Genomic DNA, 22450 nt, shown 5'->3' with positions numbered 1-22450 from the left:
TGAAAACCAGCAGTCTAGTGAATACCTAACTTGGCAGGAAGCCAGGAGAGTTGGGTTCGGTTGCCACTCTCCTCATTGGAATAGTGTATGACCTTGCGCCAGTTTCAGACCTTGGGTGGGCCTCAGTTAAAAAACAAAGGAAAAACAAAAAACAAAAAACAAAAAAATGGTGAAAATTAGTCCTGCCCTTACCTGCCTACCAGGGCTGGTCGAAGGATGGTTATATGTGAAAGGACTTGAAATGTGGTTTCAACAAGGAATTTTTGTTGCTATCCTGAGGAAAAATGGATCAGTCACTTCTCCAAGGAACATGAGAGGTAGGATCAATGAACAGTCTCAGATCTCAGGGCCCATGTTCTAGATGGGGTGTATTTCTCGGCATCTACCCTGTCGGTCCGATGGCAGTATTCTCCATGGGGCGGTTTCTGCAGGGACTCTGAGCTCCAGAGGGACCAGATGGTGGGGGGACGCGGGTGGGGGGCAGGCTTACCTACATCCCTGATCACAAGTCTGTAAATCCCCTTCGCTCTTTCCCCCCAGCACCGCACAGTGGAGAAGGTCCAATCATTGAAGCCATTTGGGTCTCTGGGGGGAAGAAAAGAGTAGAAAATCCGGAAGACGTGGGGCAGGGAACCGACCCTCTTCACAAACATGATTTCTAACTGTAGGAGCCATCAGAACATAGCTGTTGTGGCCAGAGCTCCAGCTACTGGGGAGCGTGCCATGAGGGGTCCCCAAGTGCTGTCCCTTCCCTGGGGATCCCACGAGTTGAGGGACTTGTCAGCATGTGCTAGTGGGAAAAGCAGATGTGGAGAGAGCACAGGCCGGGGAGCTCGACAGATCTAGGCTTACTGTTACTTCCTGAGGCACTTACTAGCTCTGTGACTTGTTTCCTCATTTGTAAAAAGAGGGTAAAGTCTCCTCTGCATCGTTCTTGTAAGGATTAGAGGAAGTATTTGTCAAGTGCAGTGCTTAGCACGTTGTAAGTGACCTCTACGAAGCAGGTAGGAAATGGCTTCCCGCCACCACAGTCAGCCAGTGCCATGACAGCTGAGGACAGTGTCCGTGTCCACTTTTGCTCTATCTTTTCCTTGCAAAGACCCTCATTGCCAAAAAAGGCTCAGAAGGTGCAGGCAGGCATACGTACGAGTCCATGCTGCGGGGCGCGCCGATAAGGGACATCATGCCACTGGGGCAAAACAGTTTCAGTTCCAAGCTGCCACGTCGTGGGTGAGTGATGGAGACTGTCACTGCCACGTGCTCTAGCGTCTTCAGCCCCGACATCTCCAGGTCCGTCCTGCTGACTGTGGGAAGTCAGGCTGGGCAGCTGGGAAACCAGCCCCATCAACACTTACGCCCTCACTTCCTCCCAACACACACAAAGGCACATACTCACTGAACCCACATACAGATACCCAATGCAGCCCTAACCGGGACCCAGCACAGGTGAGTGAATGGGATGTTGTGGCTGATTTCAAGGGGCTGAAAATCTCGTTTAGTGTCTCATTGGGAAGATCACATATTCAAGACACAACGTAAGAACCAAACAGGGCAGCTTCAACCATTCATTCATCCAAAGAAGAATTTACTGAGTACCTCCTACATTTCAGGCACTGTACTAGATGCTGGGGATAGAAAGGTAAGTTGGACATGATCTCTGCCTTCTACCTGCAAGGGGAGAACGAGACGGTGTGAGGAGGACATAACTGATGCTAAAACAGAGAGGCTCTAGGCACGGGGCAGGGAGAGCCTCCGCAGAAGGGGATGAACACAGCCTGGTCGAGAGTGCTGTGGGCAGTGGTATGTTCCAGGAGGGGAGATGGCCCAAAGGCAGGGGAGAAATGGACGTGTTTCATACAGAAGGCAGTACAAATTTCTAAAAAACTAGTCAATGGAATACACTTGGAGGAAATGGTGCTGAATGGAAAAAAAAAAAAGCCTGTCTCACAAGGATACGCAGAGCGTGACTTCCGCTGCGTGATCCTCATGAATGATACAAGCATGGAGCTGGCTGCCAGCTGAGTGGCTGCCACACACGAGGGATGGGGCCGAGGGCATGGGCACGGCCACCAAGGAGTGACACGACGGAATCTAGTGAGGCTGGGTGGCCTGGGTCTTGGTGGTAGTGGTGGGTACCCAAGGCTCCAGGTGTGGTAAACCTGTGAGGGAGCCCCGCCCCCACCCCGACACACAAACAGGAGTGTGTGTCTGAGTATCCTTCATGGACCATAGCCATGTCCTTTTACTGGTTTTGCTACTGGGCTGGAATTGTTTCAGACATTCACGCGGGGAGAAGGGTGCATGAGACTCCCCTGGGCACTGCTTTGCAGTTCCCTGTGAATCCACAGTTATCTCAAAACCAAGTTTAAGAAAAATGCGAATGACTGACGTGGAAGAATTCCTCAGTTGGGGGATGGTGGAAAATTAGGGGGCAAGGAGACACCATTCTTTCTAAAGCACTTCTTCCCACTGATCCGTTCCAACAGGTGAGGCGGAGACAAGCACCTCCTCCTTCCAGGGTGGTGGACAGCTACACGGAAGGAAGACGGGAGGCAAGGCTCAACCCGTGACACCACCTTCTGTCCTTCCAGGCCCTGTGTCCGCAGGCCTCCTGCTCAGCCCCACTCTAGTTCGCTCACGGAAATGCACCAGCCCCCGTCATCGGCTATCACACGGCACCCAGAGGACTGCTGTCCCATGTCATCGTGACCTCATACTGTTTACCTCCTCCGTCCCGACGATGTCAGCACCCACTTCCATGACCACACCCCAGGCCACGTCATTATCCAGCACTGCCTCACTTCCAAACAGCTTAGAAACTCTCTTTGTGGGTTTCATCAGATAAGCAATGCACGTTAGCTGATGACCAATCAGAGGAGTCACTGAGCAAAATGACAACAAAGAAGTTCCCACACTTCTTGATAACATGTTGGGAAATACTGATCTGGACCGCTCCCTGGGCATAGATGTGTGCACGTGTGAATGGTCTTTCATTCCACCTGGCAAGTCTTCCAAGCCAATGTCCCACCCACCTTCTCTGAGCACAAGGACATCTCATCTCTCTGCTCTCCTCACTCCCTTCTTGATCCTTTCCTTCATCCCCTTGGGCGCCACCCAGCTCCTCTCTAATAACAGCTCAGATCCCGCCGCTCAGCTCTCTAGCACCCTCTTGTTTACCCTCTCGGGCTTCTTTGGTTTTCTTTTCCTTCCACAGCAACTCTCTGGCCAGAGTCCAACATCGGACCAGCCCCGTTAGCCATCTTCTTGGCCTGATCTTCTTATGTCTTTGCTGCTACAGATGAAAACCAAAAACAAATAAACCCTTTCTCAACTCTTCCCTCTCTTCTGCCCACCGCGTGAAGAATGTGGCCTTTGGTGCCATCCAGCCTGGGTTCAAATCCCAGCTCAGCCTTGACCTAGCTCTGAGGATCGGATTCATTTCCTTATCTGGAAAACCTGGAGAGTAACAGTACCTACTTCCTAGGGTTGACAGGAGGATTATATTAGTTCATACACATGAAGTACTTAGACGTATACCCAGTATTAAGACTATGTAAGTATCAGATATTACGTCTTTTCCTTTCCTGGTAAACTTCTCGGAAAAGATGTCTACGTTCTCTATCTCTACTTCTTACCCTCCCGTTCATTCTTAACATTTTTTTCCTGTCAAGACAGTATACATGGTTTTAAAAGTGAAAGAACAATTTCCTACCCCATTCCTCACCATCTTCCTGAGCCACTCCCCAGAAGCAAACACTTCTTAATGCTTTTGGTTGTTTTCTTCTGGGATCTACCTTCACGTTCCCAAATAATAGGCATGTGTGACTATTTCATGGTTTATCAGTTTTAGACATTATATATCGACTTCTAATCATAGCCCGTGAGGATCTGATACCACACCGACCTTCTTCCTACCCTGCCGTCCCCTTCTGTCCTCTCAAAATAATTACAGCACCATTTTTAGTTAGGTTAATATTTTGTTTCCTTACTATGGCCTTATAAATCTTATATGGGATTTAGCCAAGTAGTATATAATATTTCCTTTTCTGAACAATCTGCTGATGTCCCCTCTGCAGTTAGTAACTGTCCTGTGTTTACTCCATGTCCCCTATCACTCATGCTTCCCAAACTGCACAAAAGAACCACATGACCCCTCTGACTACTATTTCTTCAAATGAACAAACAAATCGGAAGCTCCCTCAGAACCACCCTCCCCCGGCGACTCCAGCTCGGGCTCCCTGGCTCCCGTTACCATCCGCTGCCCTGCCTTGGGCGTCTGTCTCCTCTCTGCCTACACTCCCTTTCTCTCTCCCCATCCTCTCCTTCCCTTGGTTTATGCTTCCTTGTGGAATCACTGCCTCTCCTACCAGCTTCAGGCAATGTGTGGAAGTATCCTTACTCTACCTTCTCCTGTATCCCCATACCTATCCTGTATCCCAGGATAAGCAGTTCGGCTGAGTTTTAGTGACTAAAAACAACATCCTTAGGATTCGGAGGTTTTTTGTTTTTGTTCTTCTTCCCCCAAAATAGCCAGTGATCCGTATTGGCTTAGAGCCAATAGTTTTGTACTTGGAGGCTTCCCTAACTAAAGTCAGCCGGCCTGGCCCCGGACTGGTTCATGGAGGAGCCCTCCGTGTCTGTATCTCCAAGTCTTTCGGTGAAGGCCCTTCATTGTCCCAGAGAGGAGCCACCAAGCTCCTGGCTGCCAGGGCCCTGGGATCTGGGTAGCTGGCTTGGAGGGGAGGGGCCCCCTCTCCCAGGACATTCCCTGTCTCTGGACAAGAAACCTCCCAACTCCTGGCGGAACAAGGAAGGGACATCATCTGGCTGCCAAGGATGGGAGAAGGTGCCCCGGCATCTACCTTTTTACGGATCCCTATTTCCGGCCTCATACCTGCCACTGTCTCCTGGAGCACATGGGACTTCTGAGTCCCGAGCCCGCTGGGACTCTGGGGCATGAAGGGGCTTATTTCTTAGTATCACCCTTGCAGACACTTGGTATGCAATTTTCTCAGCCCTGCTTACTTCTCCATTTTGTTTTTCATCTTCTAAAAATGTGAAGAAATCTCTCATTTGCTAAGGTCTCTCTCCCATTCTCTTTGTCCTTGTGCTTATACCATTTTTATTCCTTTATTCTTATTTTGGTGAGGTTTTGGGAGAAAGTAGAAATAAAAGGATGTAACAATTTGCCATCTTTAACCAGAAATCTCCTGCCTCTACGAATCACTCAATCAGCTGCGATGGAGTGTTTGCCCCTGTGAGTAACTGGAAACAGTTCTCGAAGGCACCAGGGGCCTGTGCAGCAAACCCAGGGCCACCCCTTCCGTCCTTGTCTCCTTGCCCTCTCTCACTGAGACAGCCCTGAGTTCCCACGATACCAGCCTCCTGACTTCCTCCTCCCCCCATCCCCCACCAGGCCATCTCATCCCTCCAGTTCTCCTTGGGAAGGGTCTTTCCTCCTACCACCGCCTTAATGCAGTCCTCTTTTATCCTTTTATCCTTTGTCTGCCCACCTACCCTGGGGGCCTCCTCCCCAGACCTTTTCTTCCCTTTTGAACTTACTTCCTCACTGCTTTCTGGATATAACCTTTAGGTGTTGCCCGAAACCTCAAACACAGCAGAGCCAAATTCCAGGCCTTGGTCATTCACACTGCCCAGCCCTCGCCCAGATCTGTTCTTGGGCCTAGGTTCTTCATCTCATTTGATATCACTACTAACTAGACAGTTGCTCAAGCTCAAAAACTTGGCAATCTTTTTATATATTAAAAAACATAAATGCACGTATATAGTTATATATACATTCATACGTATACATTCTGACTACAGAAAATCCCAGATATATATAAAAAAATAGAACAGGTGTTCTCAACATCTAACTCCAATATTTATCAATTTATAGCCAATCTTGTTCCATCAATAGTCCTCAGTTCGGGGCGCCTGGGTGGCTCAGTGGGTTAAAGCCTCCGCCTTCGGCTCCAGTCATGATCCCAGGGTCCTGGGATCAAGCCCCGCATCGGGCTCCCTGCTCAGCGGGGAGCCTGCTTTCTCCTCTCTCTCTCTCTCTGCCTACTTGTGATCTCTATCTGTCAAATAAATAAATAAAATCTTAAAAAAAAAAAAAAAAAAGTAGTCCTCACTTCTCCTTCCCAGAGTCATGTGAAGGCAGAGACCGAGTATATAGCTCTGAAAGACTAGGGATGGACTGGTCTCCTTCACCCTCCCCTACCAGCAACTTGTGACAACTTATCTCAAAGGCTCCCCACATACAGACCTCCAGGTCACATTCAACTTCCCTACTGAGGCACACGCGGTTCTGTCTGGCCCCGCCCCAGCCATGCCACACAAGTCGAGGCTCCCTGAAGTTCTGTGGACTTTACACGTGTGGCCCCTGCTTTTAGATGGCCCTCTCCTCACCTCTTCCCCCAGCTCAGGTCGGCCCCTGGCTTCTCTAAGAGCCCTCCTGTTTTGCCTGGGTGGGGGTCGTCTCTCTCTCTGACACTGTGTCATCTCAACAGCAGACAGGCTGCCTTCCCCCTCCCAGACTGTGAGGTCCTAAGGGCAGGAATCCTGTCTTATCTCTGAATCCCCAGAACTTAACGCAGTGCCTGGAACGAGGTGGGTCTCGCGTTAGCAGAATGAATGAGTGAATCGATCGAGAGACCTTGCAGAGAAATACGGAAAGACTGCCTTGCACCAGAACGCAAGACCTGGGGAGAAGCAAGGGGTCCGGAGCGGCTGACCACACCAGACCTTCAAGCGTGCGACTCTACAGCAAGGCAAGGGCTCTGACGGAAAATGGGAGAAACCTGGAAAGTAAGCTGGCTTTTGGAGGGTGACAATGAAATCTGAAATGTCGTATTTGTGACGTGCCGTGTGCTGTTGGGACACCCAACGCTGCACGGTGACGCAGGCAGAGGATGCTGTAGGGGGATACTGGTGGCACGACAGGAGGAGAGCATTAACGTGGCAGACAAGGGGCTCACAGAGCGTCAATGCCATGTTCCAGAACGTCACAGAACAGAATGGAATCCAAAAAGAGTCCCACGAGAGCCCGTCTGTGTTAGGATATGTGTGGGGCCATGCCACACGCCCTTTCTACTGGTGCGGACAGACTCCGGTGGCCGTGCCCGTGGGGACGCCAGAACCAAGTGAGTTACGGAGTTAAATGAAGGAACACCCAGAAGGGTGCTTGACTTGCAAGAAGCATTCAAGTCCCAGCTGATGAGGACCGTCTGTCTGATTATTCTCATTTGGGAACAAGTCAGGGTCTTTCTCAACTCTCCCTGCCTTGGCCAGAAGGTCCCAGCGCTTCCTCGGCTTGTGATCTTGGGGAAGCTCTGACAATCTCTATCCCTCCCACCGGTAAGGGATCAGAGGATGAGATTTCGAGCTAAGAATCCTTCGTGGAAGTCAGGAGAACTGCTGCACGGCGGACGGAGGGAGAGACCCGAGGGAGGAGACAGAGCCACAGAGGAGTGTGAGGAGGCACTCACGGGCCGGGAGCGGTGACCGGGCCCACAAAGGACGCGAGGACCTCAGCAGCGGAGCTAAGAGAGGGCTCTGGAGAGAGGAGGTCATGGAGGCTTCACAGGAGGGAGGCTGCCGCGTGAATAGGGTCACAGCAGCAGAAAGGTCGAGAAGGATGAACTCTGAACTAACCCCCGTGCCTGACCGGGAAAGGGGGCACTGTGAGCCATGGAACCGAGTCTTCAGTGGTAGAGACAGGGGGTGATAAAAGTGACCAGTGGCTGGGGTGCCTGGGTGGCTCAGTGGGTTAAAGCCCTGGGATCGAGCCCCGCATCGGGCTCTCTGCTTGGCCGGGAGCCTGCTTCCCTTCCGCTCTCTCTGCCTGTCTCTCTGCCTACTTGTGATCTCTGTCTGTCAAATAAATAAATAAAATTTTTGAAAAAAAAAAAAAAGGGACCGGTGGCTTTAGTTCATTCACTTTTAAGGGTTCCAGGTTAAAGGCCGGCAGGGACTTCCATTTGTTTCCCCATAGGTGACCCAAGGATGTGTGAAGGCAGGAGAAGAGTCAGTGCAGAGGGAGAGGGTGGGTGGGACAGGGGAGGCACAGAGAGAGAGCAGGACTCCTGCCTCCACGGAGGCCTCACCTGTTACACTCAGGCTTCAAGTAGGGTAACAGGGTAACCGCAAGGGGCTTCAGGAAATTCCCTGAAGACGTGCAGACGCTCTCGTGTGTTAGACACTCCTCCCAAACCCCACTGCCCCTCCTGCCCTCTGGTAGTGATTTCAGACCCGGAGGCAGCTCTACGGGAACCAAGGGGCCCCAGTCCCGTTTCCCCCACATCCTCCATCTGGCTCCATCACTACACTGCAGCACGGTGGCCACTGGTCACACGCGGTTATTTATGTGACGTTAAATATAATACAGTTAAACTTAGCTCCTCACTCACACTAGCCACATCGTAAGCGTCAAATAGCCCTCACACGGCCAGTGGGTAGAGAGCATTTCTATCACTGTGGAAAGTTCTGTGGGACACCACCGCTCTACAGTGTCAGCAGTACCGCACCTCCTCTCTTCTCTCGCCGACCTTCAGCTCCCTCCCTCTTAGAAACAGCTGACTTTGAGCCCTCGGACACCGATTCCCCCCTGGTCTGGGGGAAAAGACCAAGCTTGGTCACAGGGGCATACCTGTGGACTGTCTAGTCGCTCTAAACCATATTAACTACAGTCCCTTCAACCTCCAAGTGTGCTCACAAGCTTGTTCTTTCTGTCCTGTCTGCTGGAGGGTAAATGGAGCCGCAAGAGAGGAGAAGACACCTTCGCTGAACTCAGAAATCCGCAGCTGTCCTGCCTGCTGCCCTCCACACTAGCAGAACTCTGGGTCTACACCTCCCTTTGCTTCATCCTCTCTGCCCACTACCCCATTTCCCACTCTCCTCGGCCTAGGAAGCTTTTATGCTTCCTAGTGACAAAGAAGCGGTTGCCGGGGAGGTTTGTCACCCATGCTGGGGCAAGGTCCCCTGGTCAGTGGGAAGCACAGGATGACGAGGCTGGAAAGGCCCCCAACCCTCTAAGTTAACTCCCATTTGGCAAGTGCGACTCTGCGTTACTTTGTTACTTAAAGGACAGTGGGGCAGTGCTGGGTGAGAGGTCACGGTTAAAAAGTTCACTACCTCCAAGACTCATCAGTGCAAAGCCTAGGGGTTCCGACTGAACTGCATTCCTAGGAATGTTCCTGGACTTCTCTGCCTTGGCGGATGCCCTTTCCAAGACAGCATTCCTTTTACGGAAAACGCGACGAACCGGCCTGTGGATTTCCTTCCACGTAGAGGGAATGGGCAAGTGACGGACACGGTTAGGGAGAGAGACAACGGAACGCTTCTCGGGGAAACCTCCACCAGAGGGAAGCTGCCCTGCCCCTCCCTTCTGGGCTCCCTTCTTTGGCCATTCCTCCTCTTGGACTTGCTCTGGTTTGATCACTCTCTAGGATCAAGCCGGGGTAAGTGAGGACGGAGATCTAATTTGGGCCCAAAACATGGCATGCTTCAATCTTCACAAAAAAATAGCAAATAACCCTCCCTGGCAAAATTCTTTAAGGGAAAAAAAAATTCCCCCTCGGAGCTGGGAGTACGGAAAGTCTCACACGGGAACTCGGGGGAATCTGCTGCCGGGCACAAGCATCCCCATCCCGCTGCCCTCTTCTCCGGGAAGGGGTTCAACCACAGCACTTCACACAACCCCACGGAGCCTGGGTGTGACGGAGGCGGGGACAGAGGACAGATAACCGCTCCCGGGGGAGACATCGGCATCCTCCTGTCCCGCCCCAAACACCCCACCAGGCTTCTGTATCACACAAGCTGGAGAGTCAAAGGAAGAGATTCATTTTCTTCATCCAAAGGCCACTGGGTTGAAGAGGACTGCCTGGCCAGTCCCCAGCCTGGAAGTCAGAGCAGCATCTTTCAAGTCCTGCCTCTGCAGCTCAAGTCCCAGGGCCACTCCTCCCCCCCCCCCGTCCCGCCCTTCTAACCGGTTGCTCAGCAGCTCCTTCCACTACTAGTAACTCAGGAGAAAGGTCTTATTTAAGCAGCCAGGGGGCCAGCCAAGTCAGAAGCGGCAACATGTCCTAAAATGGTCAAAGAAAACTCCACAGGTCTGCCTGGAGCTCAGCTCCTAAAGGAAGGGGGCAGAGTCGGGCAGGGCCGATGAGCTGGACTTCCCCGGCACCCCGCCCCAAACCTCAGGCCCGAGATTAACCCCCTTTCTGCTGACTACTTACCATTCCACAGGACCTCCAGTGAGTGGGGGGACAGCGGGATAGCCTTGTTCTCTTTTAACACAGGGCTGACATAGGAAGCTAAGTAAGGGACAGAGGTCCAGATCTAGTAAAGGAAAGGGGTGGTGGTGAATGAGCGAGACGGGCCACGCGCACTCATCCACTCCATTCTCAGGGCCCAGCTCTTCTCCTGTCCTCATCACCTCCTTTCACTCCCGAGGCTCCTGCCGACACCTGGGAGCTCTCCCTACGGCACCGTAACACAGAACCAGAGCGAGTGGCTGTGTCCAGGGTGCAAGAGGACGACCAGAGCACCCTGGGAGCCCCAAGCTACACTCGCTAACAGTTCGGAAACTTCTGTGAGCATGTTGAGCCTGCTTCTCCGTTTGAAAAATGGGTATCAGATGGCATGAGTGTTAACGGAACGAAGAACATTTATTAAGTGCCTACGACGTGCCAGGCAAGGTTTCAGGCGTTTGCCACCCCCCGCCCCCCATCCTGCCAGGCAGGGGTCCCCGCGCTGCCAACACCCATTCACCTTGGCTGCATTGACGAGTCTCCAGGCGTTGAGTAGGCCGAAACCGTGCTGGTGGCTGTGGCTGAAGCCGGCCTCGTTGGTGACCCAGTCGGCACGGCGATCCTCGTACTGCGAGAACAGAGGTGCCGCTTAGTCTCTGGGATTTCCGAGGTACGCCTGACTCTCGAAAAAGTCAGTTCAACACAGCTGAAACTCCATGTATAACTTCTAACTGCCCAAACCTTAACTACTAATAGCCTCCTTGCAGACCAGGAGCTTTACGGAGAATGGAAGCAGTTGATAAACACAAATTTTGTATGTCACATCGATAATGTATTGTATTCCTACAGTAAAGTCAGCTAGAGAAAAGGGAATGTTATTAAGAAAATCTTGAGGAAAAGAAAACACATTTACAGCAGATCCATGCATCCAGACCCATGTTGTTTAAGGGGCAACTACAAGGTCAACAACCTAACTCTGGTTTCCTCGCTGCCCCTGCTGGCTGACCTGGGCCAGACTCCCTCTCGGGCCGAGGGGAATGGGTTCCCCAAGGAGAGTTGGAACAGAAGGTCCAAGCCCCATGATGTCACCACCCTCCCGGCTTGCTCCTGGAGAGGGAGCCAGGAGCCACAGGGCCCGGAGGAGGAAGGGAGCCCCGTGTGCTCCTCAGCAGGTGAAATGGCTCAGGCAGAGCAGGTACAAATGAGTTCGGGCCTGAGATCTTGACGGGCCACTCGCACCTGTTCTACACACCGGCAACTCTGGAAAACATCTGGCCCCTCGAGTTTGGGCGAGTCTGAAGCCGCCTGCTCCCTGCACGTGTGCACGGAAGCAGAAGCGTGGGGAAGGCGGCTGGGTCTCACCTGCGTGGCTGTGAAGACAATGATGTGTTGGACATCCCGCCACGTGAGGCACGGCCGCACCTGCAGCATCAGTGCTATCATGCCCGCCGCGAGGGGGGCCGCGGCCGAAGTCCCCGTGTGGCCCTCGGTGCAGCCTGTGCCCTTCTGAAGGTCCCAGTCAGTGGTCACCTGGAAAGTGGATGGGGGGAGGGGCAGGGTTAGACACAGAGTGCACAGGTGCTATGCGGCAGGGGTGGGGGGTGGAGTGGGGGATGGGCGCTCAGAGTAAGCCTCTCAGGTGGGCCCTTCCCTTGTGAGAACCGAAAGGAGATCCTTAACCCTTCAAGGCCCTGCAGGACAAGCTCTGGAGAACTGAGAAAAGATGAGTCAAGACTAAAGAGCTACTTTGGAGGGTCTGGCTGCAGGCAGAGAGGAGAGAGCCCTGTGGGAGATGCCTTATGTGCAGAGGACAGCCTTCCTGATTCCTGCTCCTCTAATAACAGCTTCCCCAATTCCCCACCCTGACCCTCCGAGCCCTGCGGCCATGCTAGACGGAGGAAGGGGCTGGGGGAGCTCCTGGGCCCCAGCTGGAGCTGGGACAACAGTGACGGCACCATTCAAGGAAATCCAACTTGGCAGCTCGGCGACAAGAGCTGGAGTGACATCAGTGGGAACAAAGGGAGTGTGTTCCCAGGGAGAGGGAACTGAGTCCTTGCCCACCCTGTGAGCTCAGTACGGGCTTCGTGTCTACACGGCCTGCCCACCCTGGCCCAAACTGCCTCACGGCTCTGGGCCTGGTGCCTCAGTGTGGTTCCCGTGAGCCCCCCTTCTCTACCTGTGGTTCTGAGGTGGGAGGCGACAGTAGGTGGGGGCGGGGAAGGGGAGTTACCCCATGGGGAGAGATGGCATCAAGCTCTTCTTTTCATGCTCTAATCAACCCTGGAGCCATAAAGGGTTTGCCTAAATCTGCCCCACGCTGTGGCTCTTTGGATCTAGGACATGGTGCCAATGTTAAGACTAGAGAATTTTTTCCTTCCAGGCTTCTCTCTGGGTCAGATACCAGGGTGCTAACTTCTGCCAAGAACTGCCCTTTCTCCATTGTACTCACTGCTTCCCTCCCAGCTGTTACAGCAGCTGCCAAGAGATGTAATTTTCACTCAGACACCGTGTGCTCCCAGAAGAAAAAGGAAAAAACCCTCCAAATTGTAGCCTCAGTGACACTGGGAAGGCTGGTCTGTGCCAGGGAGCAGATTGGGTTTTTTCCTGTTAAGGAAACAGCGTCACGGGGACAGTCTCAGGGATAGCTGTGAGGGCCATGAACATGCCTAGAGCGGCAGGAGCCCCCGGCAGCCCTGGGAAAGTCTAGGGGAGCGCTCCAGGCGCCCAGCGGGGGAATAGCGCAGGCTGCTCGCCCTGCCCCCAAGGAGACCGCTGGTCACTGAGCGGCAACTGGCAGCGGGGTTTCCAAGGCAAGGACATCCCGAAGCTGGGAGCTTGGCAAACTCCTCTCACTTCTGGGCCAGTGACAGTTCAGGTGGAGGCGGGGGTGGGGGTAGGAAGGGGAGAGAGTTAGAACAGCCAGGCACTGCTGAGCAAGTCTCAACCATGCTAGGGAGGCCTCGGCGAGTGGGCTCCCCAGTTTCTGCCAAGGCACCAAGAGCACAGTTTGCTCCTGCTCTTTCTTCTGACCCAGCCTGGCCTTCGGGGAGGCGGGGGGGGGGGGCCCTCTGAATCCGACGCCTGCCTGCTGGGCAAAGCCTCTCTGATGTGTCTCCTTTAGCCCACTCCCTTTTTCCTTCTCCCTGGACGGGGGCGGGGGCGGGAGGCAGAGGGCCACTGGCACAGGGCCTTGGAACCGTGCGTTGGCCAGAAGTCACTTACTGGCAAAACAGAATTTCAGTTTTGGAGAAGGAATGTGACCCAGCAGGAAGACAGATGCCCCAGAGAGATGTCTGTCCCCAGGCCACTGGAGAAGGAGGACAGCCCCAGGCTGTAGCCCGGCTCTTCCCTGGAGCTCTGGGGTCCCAGTCCAGAGACCTGGCCTGAACCTGCCGGGATGGAACTAAGCCAGCCGGGTGTGGGCAGCAGAGCCTGAATTCTTTAAAAGGTTCCCCAGCGTGAGAAGCTCCACTCCCCTGCTCCGATCCCTTGTTGGACATGGCTCCAATTCTAGCTCCAAGGAAAGAAGTGTTTCTTGGGTTGACAGACATTTCCCAGACTCCTTTTCCCGCCCATCCCATGAAAACAACCACTAGCTTTACTCCTGATGAGGAACGTGACCAGAACTCATAGTATTTACGTAAGGGCTGAAGGGTAATGGAATGAAGATTCTTTCCTAAGCCCACAGGAATTAGCCAAAGCCCAAATTCCACCAAAAGAAGACATTTCAAAAGAGTTCTTTAATCAGGGTGATGCGTACTAGTCTCTATAAAAATATATATATTCGTAAGTTAAAATGCTGAAGGTACAGGGCGCCTGGGTGGCTCAGTGGGTTAAAGCCTCTGCCTTCGGCTCAGGTCATGATCTCAGGGTCCTGGGATCGAGCCCCACATTGGGCTCTCTGCTCCGCAGGGAGCCTGCTTCCTCCTCTCTCTCTGCCTGCCTCTCTGCCTACTTGTGATCTCTGTCTGTCAAATAAAACAAAATAAAATAAAAAATAAAATAAAATAATAAAATAAAATAAAATGCTGAAGGTAAAAACCACGTATAGGTTTGTTCAGGGTCCTAGTTCCGATTTCCCAACAGTGGCATGCCCTTTGAGACCTCGGTCTGCTGGGGAAGAGGAACTGGAGGGGCGGGGCGGGGTGGGGGAGCAGGGACCCTGGGAAATACAGCCATGCTGCCTGAGGGGTGTCCTGTGGGACAGTGAGGGGGAGCGCAGGGCACAGGAGTCACTCACAATGCTTCGGAGCATCTTGTCCCCACCACTGAAGGTGACCGCCAGCATGGAGGCACACTCCTCGGCATAGAAAGGCATCCGTCCCTCCTCGTCCACAGCGCCTGGGGGCAGAGCAGGGGAGACACACGCCAGGGGCCTGATGATATCAGTTATCGTCTGGGAGGTTGTCCTGTGTTTAAAAAAATGATCTCTGCCCCCCAAGTGCCTCAGAGGGCACATACGCCTCACCTGAACAGGCAACCTCAAATGGCAGAGGGGGTTCTGGGCCCTAGTACCATTCTTCCAGTAGGCCCCACGGTAGAACTGGGAGTGTTCCCCTTGATAACTACTCATCTGTTCACACATTCACCATTCTCCACGTTTATTCACTCATTAATGATCTACTGCAGGTCCCACAGTGGGAGAGGCATCGGGGCCACATGGAAAAGGCCACGGTGTCGAGCTCAAGGAGCCAAAAGCCAGGGAGGAAGGTAAGTAAATGCAACTGGGGCAGATGCTGTAGTGGGGAACACAGGGACGGGGCATTTCATTCAGGCTCGTAGGGGTCAGGGAAGGCTTCAATGAACCAGGAGCCAAGTGGCCCAGGATGGGAGGCTGGAGCAGAGGCCTAACCAGATGATGGGCTGAAAGTGTTCCCGGGGTATGGAGACATCTAAGGAAGTCCTGAGATCCCCTGAAGCAGGGCTAGTCCCTCCTAACTATATGGCTCTGAAGACAAGATCATGCTCACACAGACAGACACCATGGAAGCCAGGGCACCCTGCAAATCCACAACCCCACCCCCCTCCCCACTGAGGGACACACATTCCCCCAAATATGGAAGCCCTCTATCACCGAGGGATACACACCCCAAAACACACAACCCCCTCTCCACTGAGTCCCATGCACACCAAAACAGAGTCCCCTCCTCGTGGAGTGACATACACAAGCACTCACACACACACAACCGCCAGGCCACTACCTATGGTGACGGTGTAGATGGAGTTGGCGTAGCCGTCGTAGTTGCAGTTGTCGTTGTGCTGACCCCCATTGCCGCTGGCCACCACAAAGATGCTCCCGAAGCCCCTGCGGCCAGCAATCACCCCGTGTTGCAAGGCAGCCTGAGGAGGACAACGGTCGTGGGTCAGCTGAGGAGCTCAGAGAAAGACCTCTACCTTCCATACCAATCCTCTCCTCCCCTTCCAGAAAGAAAAGGGGAAAAAGCCCAAAGGCACTGGACCAACCTGGAGAGAGATTTAAAGATGGAAAACAAGAAAGGGAGGGAGCTGTGCATTGAGCAAGTGTCTGATAAGAGTCTGCTGCTTATCAGATCCATGGGGCCAGTGATGCGCTTGCAGAATCACAGGGAAATGACTCACGGCACTGTCCGCTTCTCTAAGAACTGGTGCCCCTGTGCTGCCCCACCTCCAGGTTAGAAGGACTCGCCCCAAAAGAGGTGGCGGGTCTGGATGCTGTGAGTCTGGCCCCACAGATGGGGTAGGCTGGGAAAGTAAGCGACCTGACCTGAACGAAGAGGGTGTCCCGGGTCTCGCAATCTTCACACAGTTCAGTTACCTTTCCAAGCTGGTGGGGGCCATCTACTGTCTTCCCATCATCATCTGGTCCCCAGCTGTTGAGAAATACCCAGAGGGAAGAGCCAGAGCCCCACTGTGGTGGCCCATCCAGGCTTCCCAGTCCCAAGTGACCACGCCCTGCCTGGGCTCTTCCTGTCCTCCCAAGCATTCCAGTCCAGGTCCCCCATGATTAAAGGACACAGGGTTCAAAGATCCAGCCTTCACTCCAAAGTAGAAAATGGAAGTACGTGACAAGGCTCTTTTTTTTCCCTTAGAAACTTTCCCCGTCTAGGACTACTTTCACCTGCCCCTGAAAATCCTTTCTTGGGTCCCAGGGAGCAGGAGACAACACATATTGGTAGAGAGGGACTGGAGGACACCCTACTTTCTGATCTATGGATCTCAGACAAGGCTCGATGGCAGAGCACCCACAAAGAACCTACGTTGTCTGTGTGAGTTCCTGGGTCTGAGGAGCTCTCTCTTCCTTCTCTAAAGGAAATGTCCTCTATGGATGACATCATGCATTTAAGGGGGTGCCGGCTGGGGGAAGAGCCGGTGCCATCGGTGCTGTGAGGGCAGCGCAAATTCGGTTTCCCCTTTCTCAGGAGCCCAGGCCCCACCTGCTCCCCACCCATTGCCAGAACCCAAAGCTGCAGGTGCATTTACACCTGCAGGGTGGCGGGAACTGGCACTGGGTGTTCTGCCCGGCTGTGGTGGGAAAGGAGCCCTTCGGAGCTCATGAAACAGGTAAGCACAGGGCAGACACTCCTCGTGTGGGCCCCTGATGATGGGGTGGTGTGGGGCTTACGACGGAGAACCCAGGGCCGGGGGTTTGGAGACGCGGGTGGCGGACTTTCGGCCTGAAGGCGGTGAGAGGACCCCGGCGGGCACCTGCTGCTCTGCTGCGGGGGCTGTGTGTCCCCGCCCAGCCGTACCTGCAGCTGTAGATGTCGTTGATCTGGTAGTGTGTGTTGAACGCCACGGCCTCCATGCTGTCCGTGAGGGGCCCGTCCAGGACCCGGATACCTGGGCGGTGAAGGCTGCATCAGCTCCCCGACCACGCAGGTCCCCGATTGGGAGCTGGTGGTGGTGAGCCACACAGGGCGGCTTCCTTTCCCTGGTGAGCGCTCTTTTTTAGACCTTGTGTATGTACAGAATGGGCTTTTTTGTTTGTTTGTTTAACTAATGCTGAATCTTGGATTCTAAGGATCATCGGGGCTGGTGGGACAAGGCCTGGGCTAGAATGTAGGCAGTCAAGGTTCCCCTATTTGCATCCTTAATCCTGTAGAGCCCGGGTGCAGTGCTTGACACATACAGTGTGTCCAATAAATGGTACTCATGACCATTACTGCTCCACGGATGCCTACTTTTACCCTCTAAAATGAGGTGGGTCACATCCTGGTGGTCAGGTAGGGACAGATGGAGCTTTGGGAGGGGACGGGGGTCAGGAAGTTTCTGGCTCACTCAGTAGCTCCTTTATGGAGAGGGCTGCTGCCCTCTGCTGGAGAGTAAGGGGAATACAGCCAATCCGTTCAGTCTGCAGGTTCCAAGCACTTACGAGCTGTGGGGGAGGGCTTCCCTATTTGGGCTCTTCCTGTTCCCCCTTGATGTACGTTCCCTCTTGATGTAGGAAGACTAAGAGAAAGAGCCTTAGCTCCAGTAGGGGCCAGGGCTGCTCAGGTCTCCTGAGAGGAGGGAGGGCAGACAGCAACCTTCAGACGGGCTGGGAGCTGGAGAGCTGGGAGGGGAGTCTCCATACACAGACTGGATGAAGGAAGAAAGGCAACTAAAAGGGTACTTGGGAAATTATGGAAATACAAGTATAATCTGGATAAGGAAAAGGAGTTATTGTTACAGTGAGCTGGGTCATTTGATGGGACATAACCACGATCAGAGAAAGGGGACAAGTGAGTGAGTGGTTGGGGCGTGAGGCCTCCGTCCCACCTCAAGACCATTCCCACTTTGATATGTTTTATATAGTAGGGTTTGCGGCTAACGACATGTTTGAAACACCACTGAACTGACAAAAATCAATGAACTGATACGTCCTACAGATCTATCTATCATAAGCTTATCCTTTGCCTGACGCCATGTGTGTTGAGAGGGGGATCAACACGGTCAGCCCTTGGGAGAGGAGCAGGCGGGGAGTGAAGACCGTCACTGTGGGGGAAGCCCACCGAGGCTAGAGCGGAAGGTACCTGCTATGCGGCTCCCGTAGGCCACTCCGACGGCACAGAAGCTGTTGTTGGGCACCGCAGCAATCTCTCCCGCACACCTCGTGCCATGGTGGTTGCCATTCTCCGCGTCTGGGTGTGGCATTGGGTCAGGGTCATTGGAGTTGAGGTCATAGCTGCCCTCCGGGCTCTGAAACATTGCGGGGGGGACATGTGGTCATTTATAAGTTTTAATGGGCTGGGTCTTGGCGCTCAGGGGGAGAGGAGACCTGGGGGAACCTGGGACTTTGGTCCCAGTGCAACAGGCCCATCCCTCTCTCTCAGGCTGCAGAGGTGAGAACAGGACACATGGGGCAAAACTGAGAAGTGCCCCAGGTCTCAGCAAACTTCTCTCTTGTCCGTTATAGAAACGGGCCCAGGAGACAGCCCTGCAGCTTGGGAAGCCCAGGATAAGAGATTTAGAGCTACTTAAAGAGCAGGCTTTGGAGGAGGAAGGTGCTCAGAACTCCCGGGGAGAGGCAAGTTGCCTCCAGAGGCCACTCCTTACTCCCCAGGGCAGGGAGCAGCAGCTGGAACCAGGAAGTGCCACCCCGAGTTCTCTCCCCGGGTCTTAACTGCCAGACTGGAACGCTGGGGGGGGGGGGGAGTGGGGAGGATGAAGAACACCATCCCACCTCCCAGGCCCTTCTGTGTGGCCTGGGGACCCCTAAGAAAGGGGGCCAGGATGAGGCAGTAACAAGAAGGAGATAAGATGCGGGCGTCGGAGGGGGCGTCCCAGGGCCACTCACGTAGTTGGGTGCGATGTCCTGGATGGTATGTTCCACTCCGTCATCCACCACCACCACGGTCACCCCTCGCCCGGTGACGTTGCGTTCCCACACACCTGTCACGTTGATGTCCCTGCCAGGGCTCCGCCTGTTATTCTGTGGGAAACATAGGCTCAGGAACTATTCCAGAGCCTTGAGAGCCTAGTGACACACGACATAGCTCACAGACAGATGAGTCAGAGCTCGAAGTCCCTTTTTCCTTCCCTCCTGGCCACCACCAAAGAGCCCCGCACAGTGGTTGCGGACTGAGAGGTCTGGGTGGGGACAGAGGGACAAGGGAGGGCTTTGCCACAGGCTCACTCTCCAGGAAGGCCTGGCATCCTTCACCAGCGCTAAAAGTGGAATGTTGGCAAGGACAAGCGTTGGAGGATACGATTCGGCCATATAACGTATATCCTATGAACACTACAAAACATAATGTGGTACCAAGTGTTTACAAAGCATCAGGCACACACAGATTAATTCACTTCTCCCAATCAGAACTCCACTAGGTACACACTGTTACGATCTCCACACAAGTGGAGGAACTGGATCTGAGCCCGGGCAGCCTCGCCCTAGCACCCACACCCCAACTTCTGGCTCTCTAGAAACCAGCACAGGGAAGGAGGAGCCCGAGGGCAAAACCCGCCACCGAAGCCAACAGAAATGAAACGTGTCCTCAGGCAAAGGACAGGGGCAATGGGAGAGTAATAGGGTCAAAAGCCGTCTAGAGAACAGAGCACCCCAACTTCTCCGCCTGAGGGCTGCAGGCGGCAGGGCCAGGCTCACCAGGTGCCACTGCTGCGGGTACTTGGGGTCGTTGAAGTGGACGCTGCGCTTGGCCCGCTTGAGCAGCCTCTGCTCCGAGTGCCAGCGCACAGCCTCGTGTCCGGCTAACACGGCCTCTGCCTGCCGCCGCACAGCCTCCGCCTGCTGCCCCTGCTGCTGCCCCGCCGGCTGGACAAGGAGGTAGTACCCCCGCAGCTCCCCGATGCGCCCAGCATTCAGCAGCCCCGCTGCCCGGGCCAAGGCATCTGCCTGCTGCTCCAGAGTCTCTTCCGGACCGCCGCCTTCCAGGCTGTCCAGGTGCACGGCCCAGCTCAGCCCCCCTGGACCCTGGGCTCCAGGCCCGTCGGTCCCTGCCAGGCCCATGACCCAGGGAACCAGCAAGAAGAGCCCGGCCAACTCCAGCCAGAGGCAGGTGGGTAGGCCCAGGGGGGCATCCAAGTGTGGCACTTTCCGCCTCCCCTTCGGCATCAGAGCAGCAGGCTGCAGACAAACAGAAAGGACATCAGGGACCCCTGCGGGGAATCTGTAAGGAGACCAAGCCATCCCTGTAGGTCGCCTACAACCAGCCTACAACCACCCAATCCACTCCGTTTACATTTGTAAACACTGGATCCTCTCTTTTCATAAACATTTATTCCAGAGCAACGGGCGGGGTGTGGGGTGTGAGCAGGTACTAACCCCAGCAGATACCCGCAAGGTGGCAGGATGGCAATACCATCTCACCAGATAATCAGGGAGGACGTCCAACTGCTAACAGGCACCATGCTGCTCTTTGCCACTGCGACTCTGAAAAGGGCTCAAAAGTCGTATCACTCCTGTAGGTGACTGGCAAAATCATGACTGTTCTTCCTCCCTTATTTCCAGGGGACATAAATCTTCCCCCCAGCTGACATCTCAGTCCAGTTGTCCTCAGGGCTGACTCCCCGCGTGGGTGCCCCAGTCCTACCTGGGCTCTGTGCGAGGTTCAGCTCCTGGTCTGGCTAACCACCTCACACTCATTTTGGGCAAATGGAGACAAGGCATCACTTTCACTGCGAGTGGAGGTTCTGAGCACAGACTGCAGACCTGTGGGCCCCAAGAAAAGAAGAAATGGTGTCATTCCAAATCCAGTGGAGCCAGCAGAGGCTAGCCATGACTTGTGACCAAGGGAAGTGGCCAATGATCAAGTGTCATTTCCAGGGATCTCAAGTGGGTTGCAGACTGGCACAGAAACCCTACTTCTTATCCTAACCATCACGCCACCCTCTTTTCTTTGTTCCCCAGAGGTCCAGAGAGGGCTTGAACTGTTGCCAAGACACCCTCCTAGAGAAGCAGATAGTACTATTTCCTAGAAGTCGAGGTGGTAGCTAATGTCCTGATTTCTGTATCTCTGATGGATGCTAGGGGCAGTAAGAGGAGGTAGGAAGTAGAGGAAATGGTGAAAACCCGAGAATGCAAACAAAACTGAACAGGCCTAAAAAGCAAGTGGGCAAGCAGGAAAGGAGAAATGATCGGACAGTTGGAAAGTAGCACTAAATGTGGCCATCCTTCAGCACAAGCTCGGCTGGGTGGCCTGTACTTGAGGGCTTAGGCTCCAAACTTGGGACCGCCACCCATGGTTTGATTTCAGAAAGGCCACATTTAGAACCAGGGGGCAACGGTGGGGCCAGGGACAGGTGAGGGGGGCAGCAGAACCTGTGTGTACCTATTGGCGACTTTGAAGTCATCTGCTCTGTGCTGGTGTCACCCCGAGGCAGGGCTTCCTACCCACACACGCCCAAAGGGATCGAACCCAAAACGTGACAGAAAAATAGGTATTTTACTGAAATCTCTTTGGAAAGGGAGAAGAGAACTTAGGCCACCTGACTTTTCCCTCCAAAAAGCTGCATTCCGCATCTCCTTCGGTTCCCAGGCGAATTCCCTCTCAAATTCCTCCCCGCCCTCCAGCAGCCTCCACTGTCCCAACACACTCAGATGCCTTTCCCAGACCTTGCTAAGTAAAACAACACCTTGCCAAGCAGCCAGATAGTGCCCCACCTAGGCAAGCTCCTCCAAGTCCCCTAGATCCCATACATTTCCGGAAGAGAAGAGAACACTGACCACCACTTCCTCCTCTCTCTCTGGGCAGAGCAGGACCGTCTCCCACTCCCACCCCAGGTTTCTGGGAAAGGAACCTTAAATAGTCCCTGAAAGCAGATCACAACCTCACCCAACTGCTCTGCGTCTCTTCACAGCTCTCAGGTGCCAAGGGAAAAAAAAGAAAGAATATGGGCAGCCCTGAGTCCTGGAAAGAGACTGTCCCAAGAGACTGTCCTCCTCGCAGCCTCTACACCCGGTTCCTAGAAACCAGGTCGAGTCCCGGGTCAGTTTCATTGATTTCCTTCTCTCCGGCCCCGACTGGCCTGCGCACTGTGACCCTCCCCTCAGAGGGACCCCTACTACCCTGGGATCCGCGACTCCGGTGGCCCTTCTCCCAGGACTCCCCCACGCCGGGGCTGAGGGCGCCCTCGATGCGGCCCCCTGGTCCTCAGGGGCCGGTGCCCCCGGCTCTGGGCCACTCGGACTTCCCCTGCCCCGCCCCCACCGAGTTCCCAACTCACCGGCCCGGCCGCAGCTGCTGCCGCCGCCTCCCTGCGGAAACTCGCGGCTTCCC

General features: G+C 54.2%; 1 protein-coding gene across 3 annotated transcripts in view; it reads right to left on the bottom strand.

Annotated features, from left to right (window-relative positions):
- PCSK7 (proprotein convertase subtilisin/kexin type 7) overlaps positions 1 to 22450 on the bottom strand; it is a 25193-nt gene extending 2743 nt beyond the window's left edge. Inside the window, exons 1-14 of one of the 3 annotated variants that reach the window (XR_013967549.1) lie at positions 22398 to 22436; positions 20765 to 20883; positions 19819 to 20298; positions 19012 to 19146; positions 18248 to 18413; positions 16985 to 17075; positions 16051 to 16105; positions 15458 to 15596; positions 14497 to 14597; positions 11619 to 11786; positions 10777 to 10884; positions 10242 to 10344; positions 1148 to 1304; positions 193 to 585 (exon numbers count right to left, since the gene is read on the bottom strand). Coding sequence is in view for 2 of the 3 variants with exons in the window: in XM_080816071.1 (XP_080672197.1) it covers positions 491 to 585; positions 1148 to 1304; positions 10242 to 10344; positions 10777 to 10884; positions 11619 to 11786; positions 14497 to 14597; positions 15458 to 15596; positions 16051 to 16105; positions 16985 to 17075; positions 18248 to 18413; positions 19012 to 19146; positions 19819 to 20286 (1786 nt within the window). In the remaining variant the exon portion in view is untranslated. Of the gene's footprint in view, positions 1 to 192; positions 586 to 1147; positions 1305 to 10241; positions 10345 to 10776; positions 10885 to 11618; positions 11787 to 14496; positions 14598 to 15457; positions 15597 to 16050; positions 16106 to 16984; positions 17076 to 18247; positions 18414 to 19011; positions 19147 to 19818; positions 20299 to 20541; positions 20617 to 20764; positions 20884 to 22397 lie in introns of those variants that run through there. The other 2 variants (XM_080816071.1, XM_080816072.1) reach the window with 2 other exon arrangements.

This window comes from Martes martes (genome assembly GCF_963455335.1).
Source record: "Martes martes genome assembly, chromosome: 10".
NCBI lineage: Eukaryota > Metazoa > Chordata > Mammalia > Carnivora > Mustelidae > Martes > Martes martes.
This window is presented reverse-complemented; position numbering and strand designations above follow the sequence as displayed.